The sequence below is a fragment of the Mixophyes fleayi genome, chromosome 8 (assembly GCF_038048845.1).
Source record: "Mixophyes fleayi isolate aMixFle1 chromosome 8, aMixFle1.hap1, whole genome shotgun sequence".
Lineage (NCBI taxonomy): Eukaryota > Metazoa > Chordata > Amphibia > Anura > Limnodynastidae > Mixophyes > Mixophyes fleayi.
The window spans coordinates 95,970,348-95,996,232 of NC_134409.1; the positions used below are offsets into that span (position 1 = coordinate 95,970,348).

Sequence of the window (25,885 nt, forward strand, 5' to 3'; positions counted from 1 at the left end):
AGGGCAGCAGGTGTCTTGACATCCTTCATCTTTTACCCATAAGCCCTCCACGAGAATCCCCAAGTTATTTTTCCCTTGCTCCTGTGACTGCTTTTCTGGGGACAGGCTGCCTCCCTATCTAGATTGTATACATTGTTCTCTGTAGCCTACCCAGAGACTTCTTCTGCGACAGACTACCTGTGCCGAGAACAGGACGATTGCAGCCGCTTTCTTTACCTCATCCTCATACCTTGTTTGCTGTATTGTTGTTCTATTTGTTCTCCATTTATATCTCCCACAGCTAATCTCTCTCTCCTGTCTGCGGAACCTGCTCATCACGAAGGAGAAGATGGGTCCTGATGTAGCTACATGCATGTTGCTAACGCATATTGTTCTTATTGCACCTTGTAGTATTGCTACTTGTTTACTTCAGTTTGTGATATTATTATGATGGAGTTTCTTATGTATTATGTTCTCATATCTTTTCCCGCTTTTCTGCTTTGAAGTCCTATATCTGGTTCACTGCCCAGAAGGAAAAAATTACCGATCATTTACATGACAGAGACAATAAATTCCACCAAATTTGGGTGCCCTGGCTTTTCCTTTAATTTTCTCTATCCCTCAAACCCCTTGTCACGGTTCTGTAGGTTTGGATCTGCGCAAATTAGCACTACTTCCAGCAAGGCGCGGAGTCTAACGGGCAGAAGGTATTCACCAGGGACCGCCGCAAGGTGGTTTGGTCTTAGTTACATCTGCACCGCAGGTCGCGGCCCTTACTGGGAGTATCAGGCGCGATCCATAGGGGAATGCGGAGAAGTGAATCCGTTTAAGCACAGCAGGTTACCACTGCAGTGGTGGCGTAGAACACATAAGTGTCAGCTCTGCGGTCAGCAGGTTAATACTGAATGGTGGCAAAGTTCACGGAGAAGTGTTAGCTCTGCAGACAACAGGTTACTGCAGGAATGAAGAAGAGTCAGCTGAGCGGACAACAGGTACTGCAGGATATAATCCAAAGAGAGAAAACAGCCAGCAGGAGAAATGGAGCCACGTCTAGTACCTAGAAGGTAGGTACTAGATAGGCACTGAGCTGCAGGGGAAAGTGCCTTTTAAATTTGGAGCCAGATTGAGTAACCAATGAATGGGGAGCAGAGGATATAAAGAGATCTGCGCATAGATGGCGGACAGCCGAGACGGAGCGCAGCGGTCAGGTAAGTGTGCCGGGCTTCGGTTATAGAAGTCGAATGCCCGGCGTGTGACATTTTTTCTTACTTTTTTTTGTTTGTTTGTTTTTGAGGAAATGCTTTCTATCGGTGATGACCAGTAGTTCCCCCTCTCCCCTCCCTGTCCTACAATAAAGAAAACATTGCAAATATTATGTGAACGAATGTAGTGGTATTTTATCGGTTGACAAGTTTCTGGTTTACTGTTGAGATTGTCACTTTACTACCCTTTTCGTCTTCCTTGTTTATCTTTACACACCCTGTGATTTGTTCCTGGTTTCAGTTTGTACTTGTTTTTACTTTCATAATAAAGTTAAAAAAAAAAAAAAAAAAAGTAGCAGAAATAAGGATGCACTTGCAATTACAATGCGTCAGTCGTACTAATCAAAACAGCAAGAAAGGACTTTAACATGCAGTATAATCTATGCCTGCCAACATTCATGATCGAAATTTACCTCTATAAAATTCTGCTGTTTTTTCAAGCTCTTCCAGTTTTTTCACCAGGCCATCTGTGACAAGGAACATTAGGTATATATTTCAAGTAAGATCTCATCAAAACATTTCCAAAACAATGGAGCCCGCTTGCAAAATCTTTTTTTGTTAACCAAAACAGCATAGAAAAATAAGTGAGCTCACATGAAAGAAAAAGACAAAGCGACCAGCAAATACAGATGATACTATCCTGAACCAAATATCATTGTGTCCACAAGGCATGAATCCCTACAATGAAACAGTGCAGCAGTGTTATTACAGTTACAACTTTTAATGCCTATCCAAGCAAATTGGAGGTACTTTTTAAAAGTTATAGCTTACTCACAATGACTGGGCTGTCTCATGGCCTGATCCATCATCCAGGACAGTGGACTGATTATTTGGTTACATAAGTGATGCTTAATTATCTTTATTTTCACCCAATCCGTTTTCCCACATCATGACCATTTGGGTTTGTTTTTTTTTGGTTTTTTTTTGGGGGGGGGGGGTTACTATTCTGGGAGAGAACAAAAAAAAAAAAAAGCAATGGAATAAACAAAAGTGAACACTTCTCTTGGATGGGTTATCCAATGAGTAATGTAATATTCAATTGTTGACTAATAAACATTTAGAACAATAATGACAATCATGGCATGAAGCTAGAGGAAATGTCTCATGAAGCATGATCCAAAGTGAAAGGAGGTTTGCTTTTTTGCAGTTTGTCTCATGTAGAGGAATGACTATCACCTGTGTCTATTAAACTCCAGCTAGTAATGTTCTCTGTGCTTTTAACTTCCTAGTAATTGTGGTATAGGAGTAGTGTCAAACACCAGATTAACACATTAAGTAGACTAACTTTGGCTCATCGCTCAAGTAATTAACTGGCAATTTGAGAGTTTCCTTCAAATGTAGCAGCATTACCATTGCACAGGATGGCACGACTTAAACCAAGAGCATCCGCAGTGCCTGAACTCAGGTTCTCCACCAGACGATGCTTCACTTTCTTCAGTACTGCATAAAACCACAAAGGCAACAACTGAGACACACAGACCAACCAAACACAAAGACAATACAGGGTTTTTTAGAAATAAAAAAGTAAAAAAAAAATGTTAAAATCTTACCAATATCCAAAGTCCTCCCCTGCTTAGGATCAGCTTGTAGCTTGTTGTAGTGAATAGTCACTTCTCCCTAGTGAAGATAATATTGAACTTACACATAGAATTGTCATTAATTCACTTTCATTGTAATTTTCTAAAGATGATCAGACAGAAAATTAATTGTTGAACGCAGTGTATGCATACATACAGATCAGCCACAACATTGCCTAATATTGCGTATGTCCCCCTCGTGACAACAAAACAGATCTCACATATCAATGCATGGATTCCACAAGACCTCTGAAGGTATCTTGTGATATCTGGCAACAAGACGTTAGCAGCAGATCATTTTAGTCCTGGAAGTTGAAAGATAGGGCCACCATGGCACGGACTTGTTTTTCCAGTGATTCTCCAAGTGTCAGCATGCCCTGGCAGCCATGGGTATGCTGGAGCTTATAGTACTACAAGTGTTAGCATGTCCAAACACTTTTTCACATGGCCTTAAATTGGACGTGAAACTTTTTGCCTATGGAATTTCACTTTAACGCTACCCTTGATAACAACCTGGACAGATCCACTCCTCCTCCCCATTCCTCCAGTCATTTTGTAAATACCGACTCTAAAGCCTTGGGGGTCTCGTTTTCCCAACATCTGTTATTTGGTGCATGGCGAGTTAGAAAAACATTACCTTTTACTCTCGGGTCCACAGCGTGCACACGCGCTTTGACATGGTCTTCCTGTGTGTTGAATTATCTCAACATATCATTGATGTGGATATCCTCCCAAGCACATGGTCAGACCATGGCCCAGCTACCGTGGACATTGTGGGCCCACAGACGGGGAGAAAGCAATTTACTCGGTGCCTAAATGATAGGGTCCTACTTAACCCTCACCTTAAATCAGTTAGACACAGGAATTTAGCCACTATTGCAAGACAAATGCTGACCCTTCTTATCACCACTATGCTCCTCTGGGATGCCCACAAGGCTGCGAGCTGTGGTAGTCTGATTAGGGCGGCGGCATACGCTAAAAAAAAGTGGACTCCAATTTCTTCAGGCCTCCAGACGCGTAGCTAGCCTAGACAGAGCCCACAAAGCTTCGGGCCTACCGGAAGACTGTTCTAAACTTGCAGCAGCAAGAGGGGAGTTAAACCTTTTGCATTCTGCGAGAGCTGAAACTGCGTTGAAATATCTAAACCAAAGTTTTTATGAAAAGGGCGCCAAGGCAGACAGGCTGTTGGAGTCCCAGCTAATACCTAAACTCTCCTAAAGTAATGTACTTCGTATCAAATGTCACTCAGGTAGTCTCACACAAGACCCAAATCAGATTACAGAAGAATTTAGGAGGAGTTTTTATAGCAAACTCTATAATATCTCAAAGCCAGGTGACCCCTCCTAAACCTTGGTAGAGAATTCTAAACGCTTCCTCTCTCCGATTGCCGCTTACCCAGGCTCTTGGCAGATGCTCTCGACCAATTAGGGGTAGATTTCACAATTCAAAAACTTGAAAGCTAACAGAGCTCCAAGCCCCAACGGTTTCACAGCCACATACTACAAGACATTTAACAAACTTCTTTCACCTTATCTTGTTGACTTGTTCAATGATGATATACTAAAGGGAGGCTCCTTCTCCAAATAAGCCTTGGCTGCACGTAGAATTGTTATTCCAAAGGAGGGCAAAGACCCGTCAGACTGTGCCCATTACAGGCCCATTTCACTATTGAACACAGACATCAAGATCTATGAGAAAGCCCTTGCTCGGTGCCTCAATTCTGTTATCCCATCTGATCCATAAAGATCAGGTGAGATTTATACCGAAGCATCAGGCACGGGATAATACCAGAAGAACCATTAGCCTTATCCATTATATCAACTTGGCCAGAACACTGGCCTTGGTGCTCTCTCTGGATGCAGGGAAGGCCTTTGACCGAATCAGTTGGCCCTTTATTCTGGAAACTCTTAGGAAATTTGGCTTCGATGGTACTTTTCTCAAGAGAAACCAGGCACTGATTCAGGTCCCTCTTCCAGTACTCATCCTTGATCTCAATCACCAATGGCACTCGTCAGGGCTGTCCCTTTGTCACCCATAATCTTTGCTCTGGTGATTGAGCCCTTGGCGGGCAAAGGAGGATTTGTATACTTACGATAAATCCTTTTCTCTTTCATCCTATCTGGGGGACACTGCTACCATGGGTTGCATGAGGGGAGCTAGGAGTTGGCACTCAAACAGTTAATTATTTGTATAACCTACAGACTGGCTCCTCCCCTCTGCAACCCCCTGCATTCTCAGTGTATTTATAAAGCCCCATGGAAGGGTAAGACAACTGAGAAAAGAGCAGAAGGCAAAAAGAGAGGGAACGCAGTGTCCCCCAGAAGGATTTATCGTAAGTATAAAAATCTTCCTCCCGAAGGCCACTTGCTTATGGGGGCGACTTTAATATGATTCTAGACTCCTCTCTTGATAGGACACCGATGACCATGCCCTCATCTCAGCCCCAAGCGCACTTCGTTCGGTAGGCTAATTGCTTTGCCGCGTTACTTAAAGAGCATTCCCTCCTGGATGGGTGGCGGGTGATTAATGGTACGGACAGGGGATATACTTTCTATTCTCACCCCCATAACATATACACCCGAACAGACTATTTTCTGATTGACACTCGGCTGGCCCCTAAGATTCACAGAGCTGAGGTTCACCCGTTTGCCTGGACAGACCACATGGGAGTGTCTCTTCAATTGGACGTTGCAGACCTTCCTAAGCGAAGCTCAAAGTGGCGGTTGGATGATACGCTCTTACTTAACCCTGCGGCATGTCTGGAAATAGCGGAGGCGCTTAATGAATTCTTTGCTCTATATGAAACTCCTGACATATCCCTGTCCACAATTTGGGAGGCACACAAGGCCACATTACGTGGACGTCTTATTAGTATCGCAGCCTCCCGGCGTAAAGAGGAACGAGAGCAGATATGTGCACTGGAAGCCAGACTTCTCTCTCTACTCACTCAGCATCAGGGTTCATTAGATCAGTCACATCTGAGGGAACTAATGATAGTCAGGGGCCAGCTCAATGCTGTCTTATCCAAAAAAAAAAAAAAAACAGCCCGTGCCCTCAAATGGACCCAGCAACTTTTTTTACGAAAAAGGCGACAAGGCAGATTCCCTACTAGCCCGGAAACTCCGCCAAAAGCGCACCCGCAATGCGATTTCATCTATTAAAAATTCCCAAGGGCAACTGACATACAATCCAAACTCTATATTGAAGGAATTCCAGACATACTATTCATCACTATATAATTTGAATGAATCAGACCCGCCACCCCCTGACCTAGACGACAAAATAAATGCGTACCTGCAATCCTGCCATCTCCCGCGACTATCAGACTCCGAGATCCAGTTTCTCAGTTCTGACACAACAGCTGAAGAAACTACTACAGCCCTACGCAGCATGAAGATAGCCTCTGCCCCGGGTCCGGATGGACTCCCTGCCAAGTACTACAAAAAATTTGCAGGAATCCTTAGTCCAAAGCTAACCACATGGTTTAATGCCATCCTTGATGGGACCCCCTTTGACATAGCCACAACCCGAGCCCGGATTACTGTTATTCCGAAAGAGGGCAAAGATCATCCCTCTGTAGTAGCTTCCGCCCCATCTCTTTACTTAATGTGGACCTAAAAATATATGCCAAAGTCCTTGCGATTAGGGTGAATGCTGTGCTCCCGAAATTATAACACCCCGATCAGGTCGGATTTGTCCCATGCCGGCAGGCAGCAGACAATACCAGGCGGACCATAGACCTCATTCAACATATTAACGAGTGTAAGTTGCCCTCCCTCCTCATGTCCCTTGATGCTGAAAAGGCATTTGACCGCGTTGGCTGGCCCTTTATGATAAAAGTCCTCGCAGCCTATGGTTTCAAAGACTGCTTTATCGAAGGGGTCTCTGCTTTGTATGCCAATCCGACTGCTTCTGTCCAGGTGAACGGGTGCTCCTCATCAGCCTTTCAGATTCAAAATGGGACCAGGCAGGGATGCCCCCTCTCCCCCCTCTTATTCGCATTAATCATAGAGCCTCTAGCCGTGAAAATATATCAGAACCCTGACATCTCCGGCATACAACTATCATCCAGCACTTATAAGATAGCACTTTACGCGGATAATATCCTCCTCACCATCACTAATCCCCTAACATCGCTACCCAACTTATTCCAAGAACTTGACAATTACTCCATGGTATCGAATTTTAAGATCAATACGGCTAAGACAGATATCCTGGATCTCAATATCTCCCCTAAGCTAAAGCAGCTCCTGGAACTAAACTTACCCTTTCATTGGAATTCCGAGTGTATTAAATACCTGGATATTAGACTTGCCAGAAAGGTAGAAAGTCTCTACCGGGCAATCTACCCCCAGCTTATAGCTTCTCTTAAAAAAGACATGGTCTCCTGGGACAAACTTATGATATCTTGGGTGGGCCGGATTACATCAGTGAAGATGAACTTGCTTCCTAGACTGCTTTACCTTTTTCACACCCTGTCTATTAGAATTCCCCCCTATGTCCTAAAAATGCTGCAAGCCTCTGTAAGACGATTTATCTGGTCAAACAGAAGACCCAGGATCTCTGCTCGTATTCTGAAACGCCCCCCCATGGCAGGTGGCCTCGGCATCCCCAACCTCCGGAATTATTACTACGCGGCACGTTTAGCTCAATGTGTCCAATGGCACTCTCCGCTTGGAACTAGGGTCTGGGTTGATATAGAATCTGATCTCCTGGGAGGCTCGCCTATTTGCTCTGCTCTTTGGCTTCCAGCTGCTCAGCGCCCAGCCCCCGCTCGAACTCATCCAGTAATAGCCCTCTCTCTCTCAATCTGGTCCCAATGTAATAGAATGGCAACTCTGTCTCCCGCACCTTCGATAATGATACCCCTTTGGATAAACCCAGCCTTTACGCCTGGTCTTGCACGCCCTATGCACACAAAGTGGGCAGTAGAGGGTTGAATACTGCTACTAAATCATATTACTAGGACCCAAACATTTCTTCAGTTCTCAGACTTAGCAGGCCGGTGCGGGCTTGTGATGGGACAGTTCCACCAATTCCTACAGATTAGACACTACCACCAAAAGGTCAAGGCTCAATTATCATCTAGGCCTCCCACTGTGTTTGAGAATCTATGCCTTTCTGGAGCATCTTCAAAAGGTCTCAATTCCACACTATACAATGCATTACTCCCCACCTCCACAGAGGTTAAGGACCGATTCCAGACGCAGTGGGAGACGGACCTGGGAAATTCTCTAGAGAACGGAAGAATGGTCAGACATTTATGAGTGGACAGCTCGTTCTTCCATAAATGTCTGCATCAAAAAAAATGCCCATAAATTGCTCCATAGATGGTACCACATGTTGGAGAAATTGTGGCCAAGTTGGCGCCTTTATGCATAACTGGTGGAGCTCTCCCAGAATACGCTCGTACTGGACAGCGGTTCTCCCACTAGCTACAGCGGTACTCGACACTCCCATACCCTCCAACCCCAAGCATGTATTATTGCCCTTGCCTCTCCCGGACATCCCTACACATGCATATAAGCTCCTCCGGCACATAATCAGCGCGGCTACCTGCTTCCTGGAAGAATCCCACACCCTCTACTCTCCAAATGGTCTGCGGTCGGGTTTGGCATACTTACCAAATGGAGCATATCACCAGTGTGCTGAGGGGCTCCTCCGTGTCTTTCCATAAAGTCTGGTCTCCATGGGCTTCATACCATAATCAACCCCTGCTTTAATTCTAGTAGAGACTGATCCTTTATTGAAATGAATGGATTTGACTTCTTGTTAAAGGTGTGAATTCCTTACCCCTAACCCCTCTAATTCTCTTCCCCCTTGTTTCTTGCCCATCATCCTTACTTATCCCCCCCTTCTCTTCTTTCTATTATTTTTCTCTCTGTTTTGTTCAAAATAAAAAACATCTTCACGCTACAAGATCAACATGCAGTCAAATTTACACTGTAAAAGCATGGTGAGAAAAAGCTGTACATTGTGTCTATCTTTATATGTACAAGTACTTGTTAATGTACCTTTTGAGAATTTTGTTAAAGATAAGATGTTACTATTAATACAACGTACTTTAAAAAAAAACAAAACAAAACAAAAAAAAATCTTCCTCTCTTTCATCCTATCTGGGGGACACTGCTACCATGGGGATGCTCTAAAGCAGCCCCCTAAGGGAGAGACCACTCTGATAACCCGGCACGCAAAACACTGCGGCCAAAACTGGCATCAGAGGACGCAAAAACCTTAAACTTAGTAAATGTATGTACAGAGGATCAGGTGGCTGCTCCTCAAAGCTGATCCTCTGAAACTCTATTTCGTGCAGCCGAAGTAGCACCCACTGTGTGGATGGAATGGGCGGCAATATGGCTAGGCACAGGCCGGTCTGTCGTGACATAGGACTGCCTAATGCTGGATGTGATACACCTGGCGATGGTCTGCTCAGTAGCCAGCCAACCCCTCTTTTAAGCCTGCAATACCACAAAGAGGGAATCTGTCCTGCGAATATCCGAAGTTCGTTATCATGCGAAGGGCATGAACAACATTCAAGGATTCCTCAGATTGTAAGTCCAAAGATCCATCCTGCACCTGGAAAACCAGGACTACGATCTCCTGATTTAGGTGAAATCTGAAACCACCTTAGGTTGGAAATAAGAAGCCATCCTCAGAACAGCCCTATCATGGGAAAGCGGCAAGAAAGTTCAGACACTCTCCATGGAGATGCTATGACCAAGAGAAATTCACATTCCACGTGAGCAACCTGAACTTGGCCATGCTCAATGGTTCAAAGACTGCGCTCTGAAGCATAGTTAGCAGATCCCAGGGAGCTGTGGGCGGAACGCAAGGCGGCTAGATATGAAGACCCACTGAAGAAAAATCTTCCCTTCTGGCAGCCCCCGCAATTTGCTTCTGGAAATAGACAGAGGGCCAATACATGGACTCTCATAGAGCCGAGTCTAAGACCCGTGGACAAACCACCTTGGACAAAGGCCAAGAGACTACAAAGTCAAAAGACTTTGTGTGGCAAGAGTGATGCTCGCACCACCTAATGTACATACACCACACTCGGTGATAAATGCAGCCAGAAGCCTGCTTCCTAGCTCACAACATAGCTGAGCCAAAGGTTTATCCACATAAACACTATGGACACTAAGGCTGGCTTCAATAGCCATGCTAAAGGTCATGGAACTGAAACCGGCCCTTTAGTAGCAGTTTGTCGTAAAGCAGTAGACACGCCCTTGCTCACTTGCCAGTCGCAGAATGTCTGCAAACCAGATCCGACATGGCCAATGTGGAACCACCAGGATCACAGGTAGACTCCTTGTTTCACTCATCTGAGATTTCGGGCCAGCATTGGAATGAGAACAGATATCTTTTTTTTTGGAGGTTATTGCCCACTCCTGCCAGGTGTCAGGTGCCGGCCCTCCGCTCCTTCTGGGAAGGCCGCCTTCTACCTCCCCCACCGCGTCTGGTTGCCAAACACCAGACGCTCTACTTCCGGCTGAACTGTCGGCCCTTCTGTGCAGGTGCTTCCAGTTGCCAGGCAACGGAACTTTACTTGGATCACTGGCCGATGACAACACACCGCCGGCATATCATTGGCTGCCAGTAGTATTTTGGACAGACTGACAACATGCTGGTGCCAGAGTATCAGGTTTTCCTTGCTCCAACGTTCCAGTGTGTTTCCTTGGATTGGCTTGTTTGACTACTCTCCGCTCCTCTGTGTTCCCATTTGACCCGGCTTGTCTGACTATTCTTCTGGGATCCTCCCTTTGCATTACCAGTTACCGACCCGGCCTGTCTGACCATTCTAATTGACTTCCCCCTCTGCACTGATATCTCCTGATAGATGCTGAACCGGCCACATTGACCATTTTTCTGGATTTCCCCTGCACTACTACGTTGCCAGCATGTTACCGAACCGGCTTACCTGACTACCCATCTTGTACCTCGCTATACGACTCAGTAAGAGACCACGGCCTGCGCACCCCCTATTCCAAAACCCAGAACCCGGGTTTTTCTGGAGAAGACCGCACCCTCTACTTGATTTTATTTATGATATTTTCACATGTATATGTAGAGTCTCAGCGTATACTCTGAGTAAGTAACCTTAGGACCTTGGCATGAGTTGGTCAGCTTAACATATATTGCAGTATGTGGAACCAACATTTTGTTTTTTATATAGAAAAGTAGTAAGTACAGCACTAATCATGCATGTGGAGAGTGCAGAGTATCCCTGTTTTTAAATATAGACATATATATATATGTAAAGTCCCAGTATATACTCTAAGCAACCTAAGGTTACATTATATGTGTGTGTGACCTGTATATAGCGTTTATAAACCCCTGTAATCTAGCAGCACATACATCTCTAAAATAATATATACATGGCTGTCAAAACAAAAAAACAGTCTTTTAGGATGAGAAAGGTACTTAGCTCTCCTGTATGACCCAGGACCCGCTGTGCATTGGGAGAAGAGGTCTGTGTGCAGCATGGAGAATGAACAGTTTGCCACTGTAGCTGATAACAGGCAACTGCCATTTTCCTGCACTTTACAAAGACACACCAAGTCACCAGTTTCTGTAGGGGTGTCCTCCCTTTATGCTGCTCCTTGTTTCTCAAATATCCGTTATGGCGTGCTTCCCTTATTATCAAGCAGCCTAACGGTCTCTCTGGCGGATGCGCTGGCTTCTATATATAAGCCCACAGCGCCCTTTAACCCATCCGTGAAAGTGTGCGGTCCAATTCTCCATCTCATTACCAGGGAAGTTGGTACCGTCCTAAAAATGGTGTCCTGCATCGGTATTGCCGCGCTCTATGCCTACTAGAAGTGCTGGTCAGCCTCCTGTCACCTCTTATAGTTATCTGTAGTACCAGAACCGTCTGTACTCTGGCAATGCAGCAGCAGGGATCCTGTGAGGAAATGTGTCTCCAACACAGCCCCAGTAAGTAGCAGCTGCTGCAACTGCACCTAATCTTAAGTAAAGAAAGATAAAATAAATGAAAATAAAAGAAATTTCTCTAAGTCTGTAAAAAAATGCTGCAAGAGATTCAGCCCAACTCCTTGGGCACTCAAATTACACTGAGGATGCAGGGGGTTGCAGAGGGGAGGAGTCAGTCTGTAGGTTAAACAAATAATTAACTGTTTGATTGCCAACTCCTAGCTCCCCTCATACAACCCATAATAGCAGTGTCCCCCAGATAGGATGACAGAAAATTTGTTTCACTTCAGATGTTAAAAAGGTATTACTAGCGGTTCTGAAGAATACAAGCTTAGCCTGCTTGCAGATGACACATCCTGCTCACTTTGACTTTTTCCCCCTCCACCCCACACCTCACTCACCATCCTTACAGCTTATGGTCTCCTCTCTGGCTATAAGATAAACCTCTCCAAGACTGAAGCGCTTACGCTTCATGTACACCCCTCGACCCTGGGTCTCCTCAAGAGCAATTGAAATTTACGTGGCAACATTACAAAATAAAATAATATCTTGGAATCTTTATTACCTCCCAGTATGATTCTTTAAACATGGAAAAGTTCCCCTCTATAATTAAAATAATTAAGGCAGATCTGTTCAGGTGGCAAAAACTAATCATCTCCTAGCTGGGTAGGATAGTTGCCTTCAAGATGAATATCCTGCCTGTCTGCTCTACCTCTTTCAGACTCTTCCGATGCAAGTACGCAGGTCCACCCTGATCCAATTACACTGTTGGTTCTCTCAATTCATTTGGCAGCATAAACTCCCCTGCAGTAGCTTCTCGACTATGCGCAGAGAGATGGTTAGCGGCGGCAGGTGCTTCCCGGACAGCCATCTATATTATATTGCTACCCATCTGAACCAAGCTGTGGCCTGGTTTACATTAAGTAAAGGCCATTGGTGGATTAACCTGGAGTCCTCCTGTTGTCATAATTCCTTCTTTGGGATCAGTTTTAGGGGTCCCAGCGGCCAATAGGCCTTTATCATTGACATCGCACTTTTCACCTGTCGGATTTGGGACTATTTTAAGCTCCATTTTGAGACTACCTGCAATCCCTACCCCATAACACCTCTCTGGGACAATCCTGCCTTAATCCCAGGGCAATGCCTCTCTCGGTTTAAGCTCTGGCGGGAGAAGGACATCAGGTTGGTGGGTTACATTTTGCACACTGATTAATGTTAACCAATGTCGCTGTTGCAAGAGAAATTTGGCTTCCCAAATATTAACCCATTTGCTTATCTTCAAGTGAGACACTATGTTGACTCCCTCCCTAAACCTGATATTACGAGACCCTTAACTCACCTGGAAACTATGTGTGAATTCATTTGTTCCAGAATAGTGTAAATTTCTTGATTTAACTTCGGAGGTATCACTTATGTTTGCCCGCTTATGTTTATGCGGAATATTGGTGTATTGTATACCAAAAATTATAAAGTGTTTAAAAACAAAATATTTAAGTTATCAAATTCAGAAGCCTAGAATTTGAGGGCAGATAAGAACCACTTAGCACATCTAGTTTCCACTATTTTTTTATTACTCCCTAATAACCAAGAATGTTTAAATTGTTGCATTATACACATATATCACATATATACATACATTCATTAAATGAGCTTGAATAGAGAAAATTACTCATTCTTCTATTTTGTGTCACTGTGTGTACTGCAATAAACATGGAAGAAAGAAACCCAGAGCATTGTCTGAAGAGGTCAAACAAGATTGTAGCCAAGCATGGACAATCTCAAGTCCATAAATTGAACCCCAGACAACTTGATGTTCCAGTTTCCAACATATGCAATGTTATTAGGAATTTTAAGGAACATGAAATTGTATCCAACCTCTCTGGATTGAGGAAACTTAATCTCAGACTGCAGCGCAGGGTTGTTGAAATGGTGAAGAAAGCACCTCGATCAAATGCCAAAAAGATTCAAGCTGACCTTCAGTCACATGGTACAGTTTCAAATCACACAAACTGTCGCCAAATCAATGAAAGGGGGTTATATGGTAGGAGACCTAGGAGGGCCCCACAGCTAAGAGAACGAGACACACAGGAGTTTACCAAAACACCCCTGAAGAAACTAAATTCCTTCTGGGATAAAGCCCACTTTACATACAGTCAACGCCATAAATATTGGGACATTGACACAATTCTCATATTTTGGGCTCTATACACCACCACAATGGATTTGAAATGAAGCTAACAAGATGTGCTTTACCTGCAGACTTTCAGCTTTAATTTGAGGGTATTTACATCCAAATCAGGTGAACGGTGTAGGAATTACAACGGTTTCTATATGTGCCTCCCACTTTTTAAGGGACCAAAAGTAATGGGACAATCGACTAAAAAGCTTTTTCATGGGACGTGGCTTGACGGAGCATGGAGTAGGCTGTGCTGACTGAAGCTCTCCAGCCTAAATATCCTGTAGCGATATCCTGCTGTGTTACCGGCTCCTTCTAACGGGGATAATTTGGTGTAAGAACTGCCCCTGCCTGTCCTGGTCCAGCTGGTGTCTCTGTTGGAGGTTCGGGAGAGATACAGTCAGTGTTGGTGTCCGGAGCGTGGATGAGCCTGAGCGCGCTGGCGGGGAAGGAGTTCCTGGGTCGGTGAAGGCGCTGCGAGTTATTAATTACCTGCCCTGTGTGAGCGAGCCGTGTGGAGGGAGGTCATCTGGCTGCTGGGGTAAAGTGAAGAGCAGAGTGTCGGTCCCCGGGTGTTCCCGCCGGGAAGAGAGGTGCGGCGCCATCTTGAAAGGTAGTGTCGGGGGAGAACAGAATATATGCAGTCACTCTGTATTGGAGGCATAGCGGTCACATTCCTGTTCTACAGTGGTGCCTGTTAAAAGCATTGAGATTTTTATCTGTGGCACAGTAAGGAGATTATATACAGTGTCATCTGAAGCTGCCTGGTGACTTTTTTCCCTCTGTGAATTATCTGCGTGCAGGTGGTGTCTTTATTGAGCATTCACTACAGTGGACTTGTATAATACATCATAACAGTGCATCTGTAGCAATCTGTGTGTAGCAGGTGCTAATATGGGTAAGCACTCTACAAGTAATACTGCTGCTAGCAGGCTGGAGAAATATGCTCGTTCTAATCCTGCTACAGCCACAGGTGGAGCTCCTGCATCTGAGTTGCAAGTACCCCAGTCTTCTAAAGATGCAGACACACCTGCTGATTCTACTCTTCAGGAGCTCCTGGAAGCCATCGCTGCCTCTGAAAAGAAGGTAATGGATAAAATTGGAGAGGTGCAGGTTGATTTGTCATTGATGCGGCAGGATTTTCAGAAAATTCAAAAGCGAGTGTCAGAGACGGAGGCCCGCATCTCTATACTTGAAGATACTACAGTCCCTTTGCCACAGAAAATTGCTTGTTTGGAGGCTCAGATGGTGTCAGTTAAACAGAAGATGTCAGATATGGAGGGCCGCCTCAGACGCAGTAATATTCGACTGGTAGGTCTCCCTGAAAAGGCAGAGGGAGATGCTCCGGAGACATTCTTGGAGAATTGGATGATCCAGCTGTTCGGCAGAGAGGAGTTCACGGCCCAGTTTGCGGTGGAAAGGGCGCACCGGATTCCGACTCAAAGACCGCCTCCTGGTGCACAGCCGCGCACATTTATTGCCAAGATGTTGCATTATAAGGATCGGGATGCTATTCTGCGCCTGGCTCGGATTAAGGGCCCACTGATGTACCAAAATCAGAGAGTTGCTGTATATCCTGATTTCTAGGTGGATGTACAAAAAAGCAGAGCTCAATTTATTCAGGTGAAGCGTCGTCTTCGTGAAATGCAACTGCCATATGCTATGCTTTTCCCGGCAAGATTAAGAGTGATTGCGGATGGAACTACCCTTTTCTTTGGATCTTCATCTGAGGCGACTCACTGGTTGGATAGGAGAGCTCCAAGTGGTCTTCGTCCGGACTGAAGATACTCTTGGTGATGTATTGGTCTCCTGAACTGAGATGATACCAAGACTGTGTGCCTTTGATAGTCATAATGTTTGAGATATGCTCTGTCAATATATATCACTTTGATTTCTGACTATATATGACTGAAATACTTTGGTTAATATTGTAGTTATTTGGATCCTTTTGAAAATGTCAGTTATGGGGTGATATTGTTTGAGATTGTTGGATCCTACAGTAGGTGCTAAGGGTCTGGGTGGGTATGGAGGGTTGGAGGAGTACTGGGGTGAACTTGTGGGTTGGGGGGCTTCCCTTGCTTAAAGGGTCGCGACCTCCCTCCCTTTTTTTCGTTGCATACGGGTATTTTTCCATAAGTACGTGGAGATAGTTGTGTGTGCTGTTTAAGGGGATGCGGGATAGTTATAAGGGGATCCAGGTATGTCTAAGTTGGGGATGGATATACGGGGAGGGCGGCTGTTTGAATAGGGTAGGGTGGGGTAGGGTTTTTCAATGCAGTGACAGGTTTGGTATTTTATCTCTATGCAAATATTTTCAGATGATGAGACTGACTATTTTGGTATATGCTAATATGGTTGACTGGTGGCTGGGTGTCTGCCTGGGTTGGAGGGGGTTGATTCTTATGCAGAAATGTCTTATGTGTATTCCCTTGTGTTATGGCGACTGGAAAAATGAATAGGGGGTCTATTAAAATCCTGACTTGGAATGTTCGTGGTCTAAATGATAAAATTAAACGGTCTTTGGTCATATCCCAATTAAAAAAGTATGAAGCGGATGTTATATGTCTAACTGAAACACATTTAGTGGGATGTAAAGTGTTGGCCCTTAAAAAACCGTGGGTTGGATGGGTATACCATGCTACTCATACGGGTCATTCTAGAGGGGTATCTCTCCTTATACGTAAAAAAGTAAACTTTATTTTGGAAATGGTGGAGTCGGACCCATTAGGTAGATATGTTTTTGTAAGGGGCATTTTTGATTCCAAGCGTATAAACTTATTGTCAGTCTATGTCCCCCCCCCCCCCCCCCGTATAGTAGTGAGGTTTTAAAAAAAATGTAGTGATTTTGTCTCTCTCTCCCCGGACACTCCTGTGATTTGCTGTGGGGATTTCAATAATGTGTTGGATTCCAATGTTGATAGGTGGAGGGAGGTGGGGGATACTACACATGCTAAAAAAACGAAATTCGCTGATCTGTTGGAAGAGATGGGTTTGGTGGATGTGTGGCGTCTGAGACATCCGGGGGAGGTCTGTTTCTCCTGCTATTCCACTTCATATAATGCTTTCTCCCGAATTGATTTAGGACTTGTATCAAAGGAGTTATTGCCGGCTGTCTCGGATGCTGCATATTTACCAAGGGGGATTTCAGATCATTCTCCGTTGGTATTAACAGTCAAACTTAATGTTTCTAGAGGTCAAGCATTTTGGAGACTTAATCCCTTTTGGTTGACATTGTTGCAGGATGGAAATACCTCGGACTCCCAATGGGAAGAGTATTTTGCTACCAATGTGGACACAGCAGCCACACCTTTTGTCTGGGATTCATTCAAGGCTTTTTTAAGAGGTTCCTTAATTAGAAGTATTAATTGTTTCAAAAGAGAGTCTAGGTTGAGAGGTGATAAATTGGAAAAAGAGGTTGTGCGGTTAGAGGAGGTGTACCTCTCTTCTCGTGTGGCTTCTGATAGGATGGCTTGGCTAGCGGTACAGAGAGAATGGTCGGATTATTTGTTAGATAAATCAAGGCGTAAGCTGTTATTTGCTAAACATACTCAATACTTTGAAGAGGATAAATGTAGAAGGTTTTTAGCGTATTTAGCAAGGTCAGAAAGGGCGGCGGCTGTAGTGGCGGGGATTACAGATACTTTGGGTGTTGTGCATACCTTGACCGAAGAGATCAGTGATGTTTTCTATGTATATTTTAAAGATGCTTATGTGTCAAGAGCCGAGTACTCAGACTTAGACACGTATCTGGCGGCTGTTTCTTTACCTAAATTGAGCGCAGATGGTAGAGAAAGTTTGGACCTGTCAATTACTGAGAAGGAGATTGTAGCTGCGATAGCCTCGTTTCCAAATGGCAGGGCTCCGGGCATAGATGGGATACCCATAGAGTTGTATAAGAAGCACCTGGGGTTCTTTGTGCCTCGCTTGAAAGATATGTTTACAAGCTTTAGAGATCAGGGATGTGTGTCTCCGTCTATGTCTGAAGCCCTTATAGTTCTTATCCCTAAATCGGGAAAGGATCCCTTGATTCCAGAATCATACAGACCTATATCGCTATTGACAACAGATATTAAGATTTTGGCAAAAATTTTGGCGACACGTTTAAAATCGGGTAATTAGTGAGATTGTACATCCTGACCAAACTGGTTTTATGCCGGGGAAATCTACGGCTATAAATCTGCGTAGGCTTTTTTGCCATCTGCAGTTGCCCCACCCGGTGGAGGAGGAGGCGGTGGTGGTGTCGTTAGATGCTGCTAGGGCCTTTGACTCTGTGGAGTGGAGGTATCTGTGGGCGGTGCTGTTCAAATTTGGGTTTGGTCCGGTTTTTATTCAATGGGTTCGACTGCTATACTCCTCCCCTACAGCTAGAGTCTGTGTAAATGGCTTTGTGTCCCGTCAATTTGTTATGGGAAGAGGTACCAGACAGGGGTGCCCTTTGTCCCCCACTCTATTTGCCTTGGCCATAGAGCAGTTGGCATGTATGATTAGAATGCAGTCAGATATTACTGGATTGAGGATGGGCTGCAGGACGGACAAGATTGCCCTTTATGCAGATGATATGCTGCTCTTTTTGTCATATCCTGATAAATCGCTGCCAACTTTACTCAGTGTGGTCTCAGTGTTTGGCAGGTACTCGGGGCTTTTGATTAATTGGGACAAATCTAGTGTAACTCCGATTAAGGGTGCTTGCCCTATGGGTCAAGTTTTGCAGACTCCTCTTAAATGGATCCCGGTATTTAAATATCTTGGTATCTGGATATCTAGTGATATGGGTCAATATATCCAGCGTAATGTCCAACCTCAGATTGACTATCTTAGGAGCCGGATTGGGGTATGGAAGCAGCTGCCACTGTCGGTCACAGGTAGAATTAACCTGGTCAAAATGATAATCCAACCAAAGTTTTTGTACGTTTTGCAGCAGTCACCGGTGTATATTCCTCATAGCACATTTCGATACATTGAACGTCTCATGGCTTCTTTGGTGTGGGCAGGCAGGAGAGCAAGAGTTAAGCTTACTACTTTATATCGTTCTCGAGGGTCGGGGGGGTTTGGCTTTGCCGAATCTACGGCTTTATTATTTTGCTTCCCAGTTAACGCATATTGAGGTATGGTTCCGGTCGCGGTTGGGTGTAGATTTGCATGACTTTTTAGTCTCTGAGACAGGATCTAATCATACACGTGTGCAGTTTCTTCTAGCTGGAAGAAAGGTTGGGAGGGACCCCCCCCCTTGTGAATTCAGGCCATGAAGGTTTGGCGACTGTCAGCCCAGATTGGGGGTGGATTGGATTTAGATCCGTGCACTCCAGTCTGGGATAACTTGGATTTTGGAGAAATGATTAGGATGGAGGGAGCTGGAGCCTGGCGATTCTACAATATAATACAGATTGGGCAACTGTATGAAAATGGGGTATTATATTCATTTGAGTAACTTCAGAGGTTATATGAGCTACCTAGGGGTTACTTTTATAGATACTTGCAGTTAAGACATGCTTTGGCCTCGCAGTTCCGGGGAGCTGCCCCAAGCTTTAGTGCAGACTCCTTAAGGGTGCAACTGTCCAGGTTGGACCAAAGACGGCAAATCTCTTTTTTGTATTCAATATTGGTGGAAGGATCTGGTGAAGGGGGCTTGCCGGAGCTGCGATGCAGGTGGGAGGAGAATTTGGGGAGACTTAGTGACAAGGCATGGGATATGGTGTTGTGTAGCCCGAAAGAGGTCACTGCATCAGTCAGATTTCGCCAGGTCCAGTTTTTTCTGTTACACAGAGCGTATCTCACCCCTCTTCGGCTTTCTAAGTTTAGTGGGGGTCAGAGGGTGTTGTGTCCCAAGTGTAAGAGTGAAAAAGGAGATTTTTGGCATATGCTCTGGGAATGTCCGCTGGTTTCATCCTTTTGGGGAAAGGTGGAGAATGGTATTAAAAGACTGGAGGTGGGAGTGGTGGCCTTGACTCCAAAACTCTCTATATTCGGTTTGGGCTTAAACAAAAAAAACCCGTAGACTTATTAGACTGCTTATCAACACGTTACTTATGTTGGCAAAGGTGGTGATAGCTAGAAAATGGATGGCACCTGAAGGCCCGACTTTGAGTAGCTGGATCGACCTTGTTAACGATACAGTCGGCCATGAAAGGTTCATGTACACCAGCAGGAAACTAGTGGATAAGTATGAAAGAATATGGTATAGGTGGAGGATATCCCCATATGTTATAGAAGGGTTGAGGGAGGTGGAGCTCTCCTAATGAATGCTTGGGGCAGACATCCAGCCGCCTATTGTTGAGTCATTAAGGTCAACGATTATATTCTGTATTATCAAAACTGTAATATTATTTCATTGCATCTTGAAATGGTGGGAGGTGTACATACCTTGGCTTGTATATCTGAATGTCAATGTTTTTTCTTTTGTGATACTATTATGTATGGTTACTTGATAATACCTGTAACACTGTGTGGGTTATAATTGGGGATAAAGTCCAATGTTATGGGCTTTTTTGTTGTTTAAAATGTTGTTATTAAAGAAAAAAAAAAAAAAAAAGAAAAATGCAATAAAATTTTACCCGATTTAAAAAAATAAATAAATTGCTTTTTCATGGACATGTGTGGGCTACTCCCTCGTTATTTCATTATCAATTAAGCAGGTAAAAGGTCTGGAGTTGATTCTAGGTGTGACATTTGCATTTGGAATCTGTTGCTGTCGACTCTCAATATGAGATCCAAAGAGCTGTCACTATCAGTGAAGCAAGCCATCATCATTAGGCTGAAAAATCAAAACAAACCCATCAGAGAGATAGCAAAAACATTAGGTGTGGCCAAATCAACTGTTTGGAACATTCTTAAAAAGAAAGAACACACCGGAGAGCTCAGCAACACCAAAAGACCCGGAAGACCACGGAAAATAACTGTGGTGGATGACAGAAGAATTTTTTCCCTGGTGAAGAAAAACCCCTTTACAACAATTGGTCAAATCAAGAACACTCTCCAGGAGGTAGGTGTATATGTGTCAAAGTCAACAATCAAGAGAAGACTTCACAAGAGTGAATATAGAGGGTTCACCACAAGATGTAAACCATTTGTGAGCCACAAAAACAGGAAAACCAGAATAGAGATTGGCAAACTACATCTAAAGAACACTGGGTGCCTGTCCTGCTGGAAGACACATGACCTTTGACAATGACCCCAAACACACTTCAAAATGCACCCAGGAACGGTTCAAGACAAGACGCTGGACTGTTTTTTTGTTTTTTTAACCGTATTGAGGAAACTGATCAGTACAATATAGCAGTAAACACGTTACAATAATCAACATAATTGTTTCCTCAATATTCGATTAAATATAAAAAAACAAACCCCAAAAAACAGGGAAAAAGTTGAGGTTCTGTACCAATAATAAAAATGATCAATTATTGAAAGTTGTAGTCTAATACAGCTCTAAAACATGTAGGGAAAACAAGGTAAAAAACATGTACAACATAAATAGTCCCCTTGGGGCAGTATTAATCATTAAAAAAATATATCCGAGATGCTGATTCAGTAAATACAAATTTTCAATTCTATTACTAATACAATAAAGTTATTTATAAGTAAAGATTGCAACAGCATGTAAGAACATTTTTCCACCCACCACACACAAGATCCCTCTTTACTTAATGTTATGGGCATTAGAAAGGTCTATAAGCCCTGGAGGGGGGGATGCTTACAAAAAACATATCTCCTAGGAAGAATCCAAATGGATTTTCAACATGAAGACCCTAACACCTGAAGTTTTCAATATCGACTTTTTACAAGTCCCTGATATAGTTCTCCAAACATCTCTAGAACCTTTGGCCAACTTATCCCACGATACAAGGGGTTTATCCATTTGGGTGCTGCACTATTCACACCAATACATAGCTGCCTATTTTGCAATATACTAATAGGAAACAACAGATAACATGCACTGCATATTTTATTTGTGCCTTGAATTATGGTATTGTAATAGAATCACACTGTGTTAACAGCGATTTGTGTGAATACTTTGTTTAAACATGGACGTTAGGCTCGTTCCATTGGCCACAAAATCTGTCAATCACTTAACTGACCGAATGGATGGGTTGGTATAAGATCCACCATCCAATATAAACATCACCAGTCCCATTAGCTGCATTAACTGTCAGTCCCAGCTGGAGCTTATTGTAAACCTCTTTTGAACTAACCAATCACAGAGGAGCATCGTAAAAGGGTGCATTTATAAACCTTTTCTCACCCTCGCAAACCATCTATATCCCTGAGGAAGCCTGAAAGTAAATTGTGTTGGATAACATAACACGCTAATTCTACGGCTCATCTGCTCACCGATCCTTGACTGTGCTCCAGTATCGGTGCCTAACGAAGGAACAGTACTATCAACCAACACCTGCATTCGCAGTACGGATGAAGTCACAGTCAGCACCACTCAGTTAGCCTGACAACCATTACGGTATTCAACACTACGGCAGTACAAACAGAAGGGACTTCGGAAGAATAAATCCTGTATAGGGCTTTAGGTGTTAAGTTTCTGCAACATTAAGCATCCTGGCACCGCTCCACCCAGATTTAATTTTTCCTGCTTTTTACCCTAACATATGGGCAGATGAAAGCATCTGTGAGACTAATAATTTCTGAGCACCATATCAGCACTGATCTCACACTTTGGACTTGCTTGCCTACTCTATGTGACCTTGGCATTTACAACAAATTGGTTTATACTCAAAGATGAACTATTACCCGGCAATATTTGGAGCCGCCCCTATACTTGACTCCACCATATTGGGGCATATTCAGATCGACATTGATTTCCATATACTCCCCATCCCCCGGTTTTAAGGTAACTAACATATCTGGAAGGCATATATAGAGGTGTCCCGAGACAGCTTCTACAATATGCGAATAGTGAAATACCCATGTTTTACTCGAGGAGGAGCTGGCCCACTGGCAGGCGCTGCCTACAGCGGTTTTCTCTTAAAAAAAACTAGAGGGCACATATGGTGTGAAATTTAGTTCGTATATAATGATGTGCACGCGATATGCTAGCTTAAATTTTCAAAAGCTTTGCTTCAAGGGGGTTCTTGTTGCTTCCAATTTTTGGCTATTTGAGTTAAGCAGCATATATTGAGTTAATAATAGGAGTGTACTCTATACCAGAATGGTACAATATGGGGGCAAGTCCACCATATATGAAGGAAGGTTCCCTAGTTTTGCCAGCAACTGTGACATCAGGGGGTGGTTCAAGATCCTTCTCCCATTCCCTCTCGTGTCGACTCCAAGAGTCAAAGGAAACCTCTATAAGCAGATTGTAAATCATAAAGATCAGACCTTTTCTTATTGGGTCTTTAGACAAATTGTTTCACATGAGGTTAGATCTCTTAAGAAATCTGTAGTGGTAAAGGAGGGGAGAAAATGCTAACATGAGAAAAATTAAAATAGGGGTCTTCATGAGGGGTATTTGCTGAGGAATATCATCTAAAGAGGCCCAATTATTTTGTATCTTAAGATCATAAGTAACTTTTATACTGGCCTGAATCCATTACTTATACTGAAAGGTGGAGCGTCCTGGGGGAAAATTCTTGCAGAATTGAAGAGAGTTTAGTTGAGGTTGCCTATGTTTTTTAGATAAACCCCAGATAGAAGCAGCAAGGTTATTTACCTTAATACATGTAGTTTCCACCAATGCAATTGTATTAGGTGGGACACATGTTGCTGCTATTTGGCTCAGATACAAAGCAAGATAGTATAGCTTAATATCAAACCTCTACCACCCCTGTTCATTGGTTTTTGAGTACAGACATAGCAGTTCTAGGGGGTTTATCATTCCAAAACGAATTTATAGAAGATAGATTGCAACTCTTTTAAAGTTGTTTTAGGGACCTTGACCAGTAAAGTCTGAACAAGATTTAGCAGTTTCGGAATAAGTAATTTTTATCGCAATTATCATCCCCAGCCATGTAACCATGCATTTCCTCCAATACTGAGGTCAGATTTTATTCTAGCAATCAGTTGAGGGGTTCTCCTGAAAGAGATATTTGTAAGAAGAGGAGATAAATATTCCCAGGTATTTTCTTTCGCAGTTTTGGCACTTATCTTTGATATGCTGTAGGATATGAGGCAGCATGGCCTTCGATTTATAAACGTTTATTTTATAACCAGAAAGACTACCATATATCTATTAGACAGTAAAAGGCATGTATAGAGATTTGGGGATGGGATAGTGATATCTGTTAACAAGGATATTTTATATAGCGGATCCCCCTCCTCCGTGGAATCCGAGCTTTTAATTGATGCAGCATGTGGTTCCATTGCCAAGGCGAAGACCAGAGAAGATCAGGGTCAACCTTGTCTAATCCCACTGGAAATTGGAACAATATCTGATAGGGGGCCATTGACCATCACCCTTGCTGTGGGAGAAGCATAAAGATCAGCAATACCTGTGAAAAAGTGAAGTTAAAGGCCTGTAGTGTTTGGAACATGAATTTTCAAGATATTCTATCAGGAGTTTTTCTCACTGTCTAGGGATAAAGTGTATAAGATCTAATGCTGTTCTCCCTAACACCCTGGAATTTATCTTACTTGGTCATAGTGGGTCAATGCGGGGAGGATTATGGCCAAACAGAGCTACAAAGTTCAATATCATTATTAAGCAATGAAATAAGTATGTAGCTCCCACAGTCATAAGGATCTTTACCCTCTTTGTGTATGACCACTATTCTAGCTTCCAGGATATATTTTAGGAAAGGGGCACCCTGTAGAACAGCACAGGAGTTAGAGTGGAGATGGGGGGAATCAGGATATTATCACATGTCACATAATAAGCTGTGGAGAAGTCATCTAGGCCCGGATTTAAACTCTTCTGTTGAGATTTCATCATTATGTTGTTGTGCGGGATGAAATGGGAAGTAATATCTTCTGAGGGAGTGGTGAAGTGTTGAGGGTCTTGTAGATCATACACTTTAGAATAGTAGGACTGGAACCATTATGATGTTTTTTGGGATCATATGACAAGTCTCCGTTAGAGTTTCTTATTTTTAGGATTATATTTTGCGATCTTTTTGCTCATAATCTGGTGGCCAGAATTTTGTCCATTTTATCTTTCTCGTAAAAAAGTCTGATTTCACCATTTTTATCTCTTAGCTGTTTGGTCGGGGAGAGAGAGGTTCAATTCGGTTCGAACCCTATTTAGGTTTTCAAGAATTATTGGCTCTAAAATTTATGTTGTAATTCTAAGGGATAAATGTATCAAGGTCAGATTTTTTTCAGCGTGTTAAAATTGTGGAAAATCGCAGGTGTTAACCCGCAATTTTAGTCCAAACCTCATCAAATGTATAAAGCCGTGATTTTTACCCCGATCTTCAAAATCGCTGGTCACCTCTGCCGCTTTGCTGCGATGTAAAACACTCCTGTGCTGTAGCAGCGTGTTCTATAAACACATCACTGTTACACTGTCGAGCTCCGGCAGCTGTCTAAACTGTAAAAAATAGATGAAAGTTTAAAATAAAAAAATAAATTTAACAGAAAAAACCGTGGGGTACCCCCTCTATTCAGTATTAATCCTAGTGCTGGCAGACTACTGCTGGTCCCATGAAAATAGGGGAAAAATTTGCGTGGGGGTCGTCCAGATTTTCACGGAACCAGCAGTAGGCAAACCAGCCGGGGTTGGTGGCACTATAGCAGGGGGACACGTGGCAGGGGTCCCCCTCCCATAATGACATCCAACCCCAGGCTGTTTAGCGCTGGGCTGGATTCCCTACGGAGTGGGTATGCTGGTGCTTGTAGTTTTACAAGTAGCCGCATGCCCACACTATTTATGGCACCCTGGCTGGCTGTGACTTGTAGTTCCACAAAACAAAATGGCGTCTGTGTTTTTTTATACTTTAATCTTTTACAGTTTTTACTGCTGCCGGAGCTTCGGCTTTATTGCAGAACAGTGTAACAGTGATGTGTTTATACAACACGCT

The 25,885-nt window shown here is 43.6% G+C and overlaps 1 protein-coding gene across 1 annotated transcript in view; it reads right to left on the reverse strand.

The window, feature by feature from the left end:
• PICK1 (protein interacting with PRKCA 1) overlaps positions 1–25,885 on the reverse strand; it is a 92,245-nt gene that overhangs the window by 35,016 nt on the left and 31,344 nt on the right. Inside the window, exons 5-7 of the mRNA XM_075182907.1 lie at positions 2,792–2,858; positions 2,592–2,681; positions 1,655–1,708 (exon numbers count right to left, since the gene is read on the reverse strand). Coding sequence (XP_075039008.1) covers positions 1,655–1,708; positions 2,592–2,681; positions 2,792–2,858 — 211 coding nt within the window. The remainder of the gene's footprint in view (positions 1–1,654; positions 1,709–2,591; positions 2,682–2,791; positions 2,859–25,885) is intronic.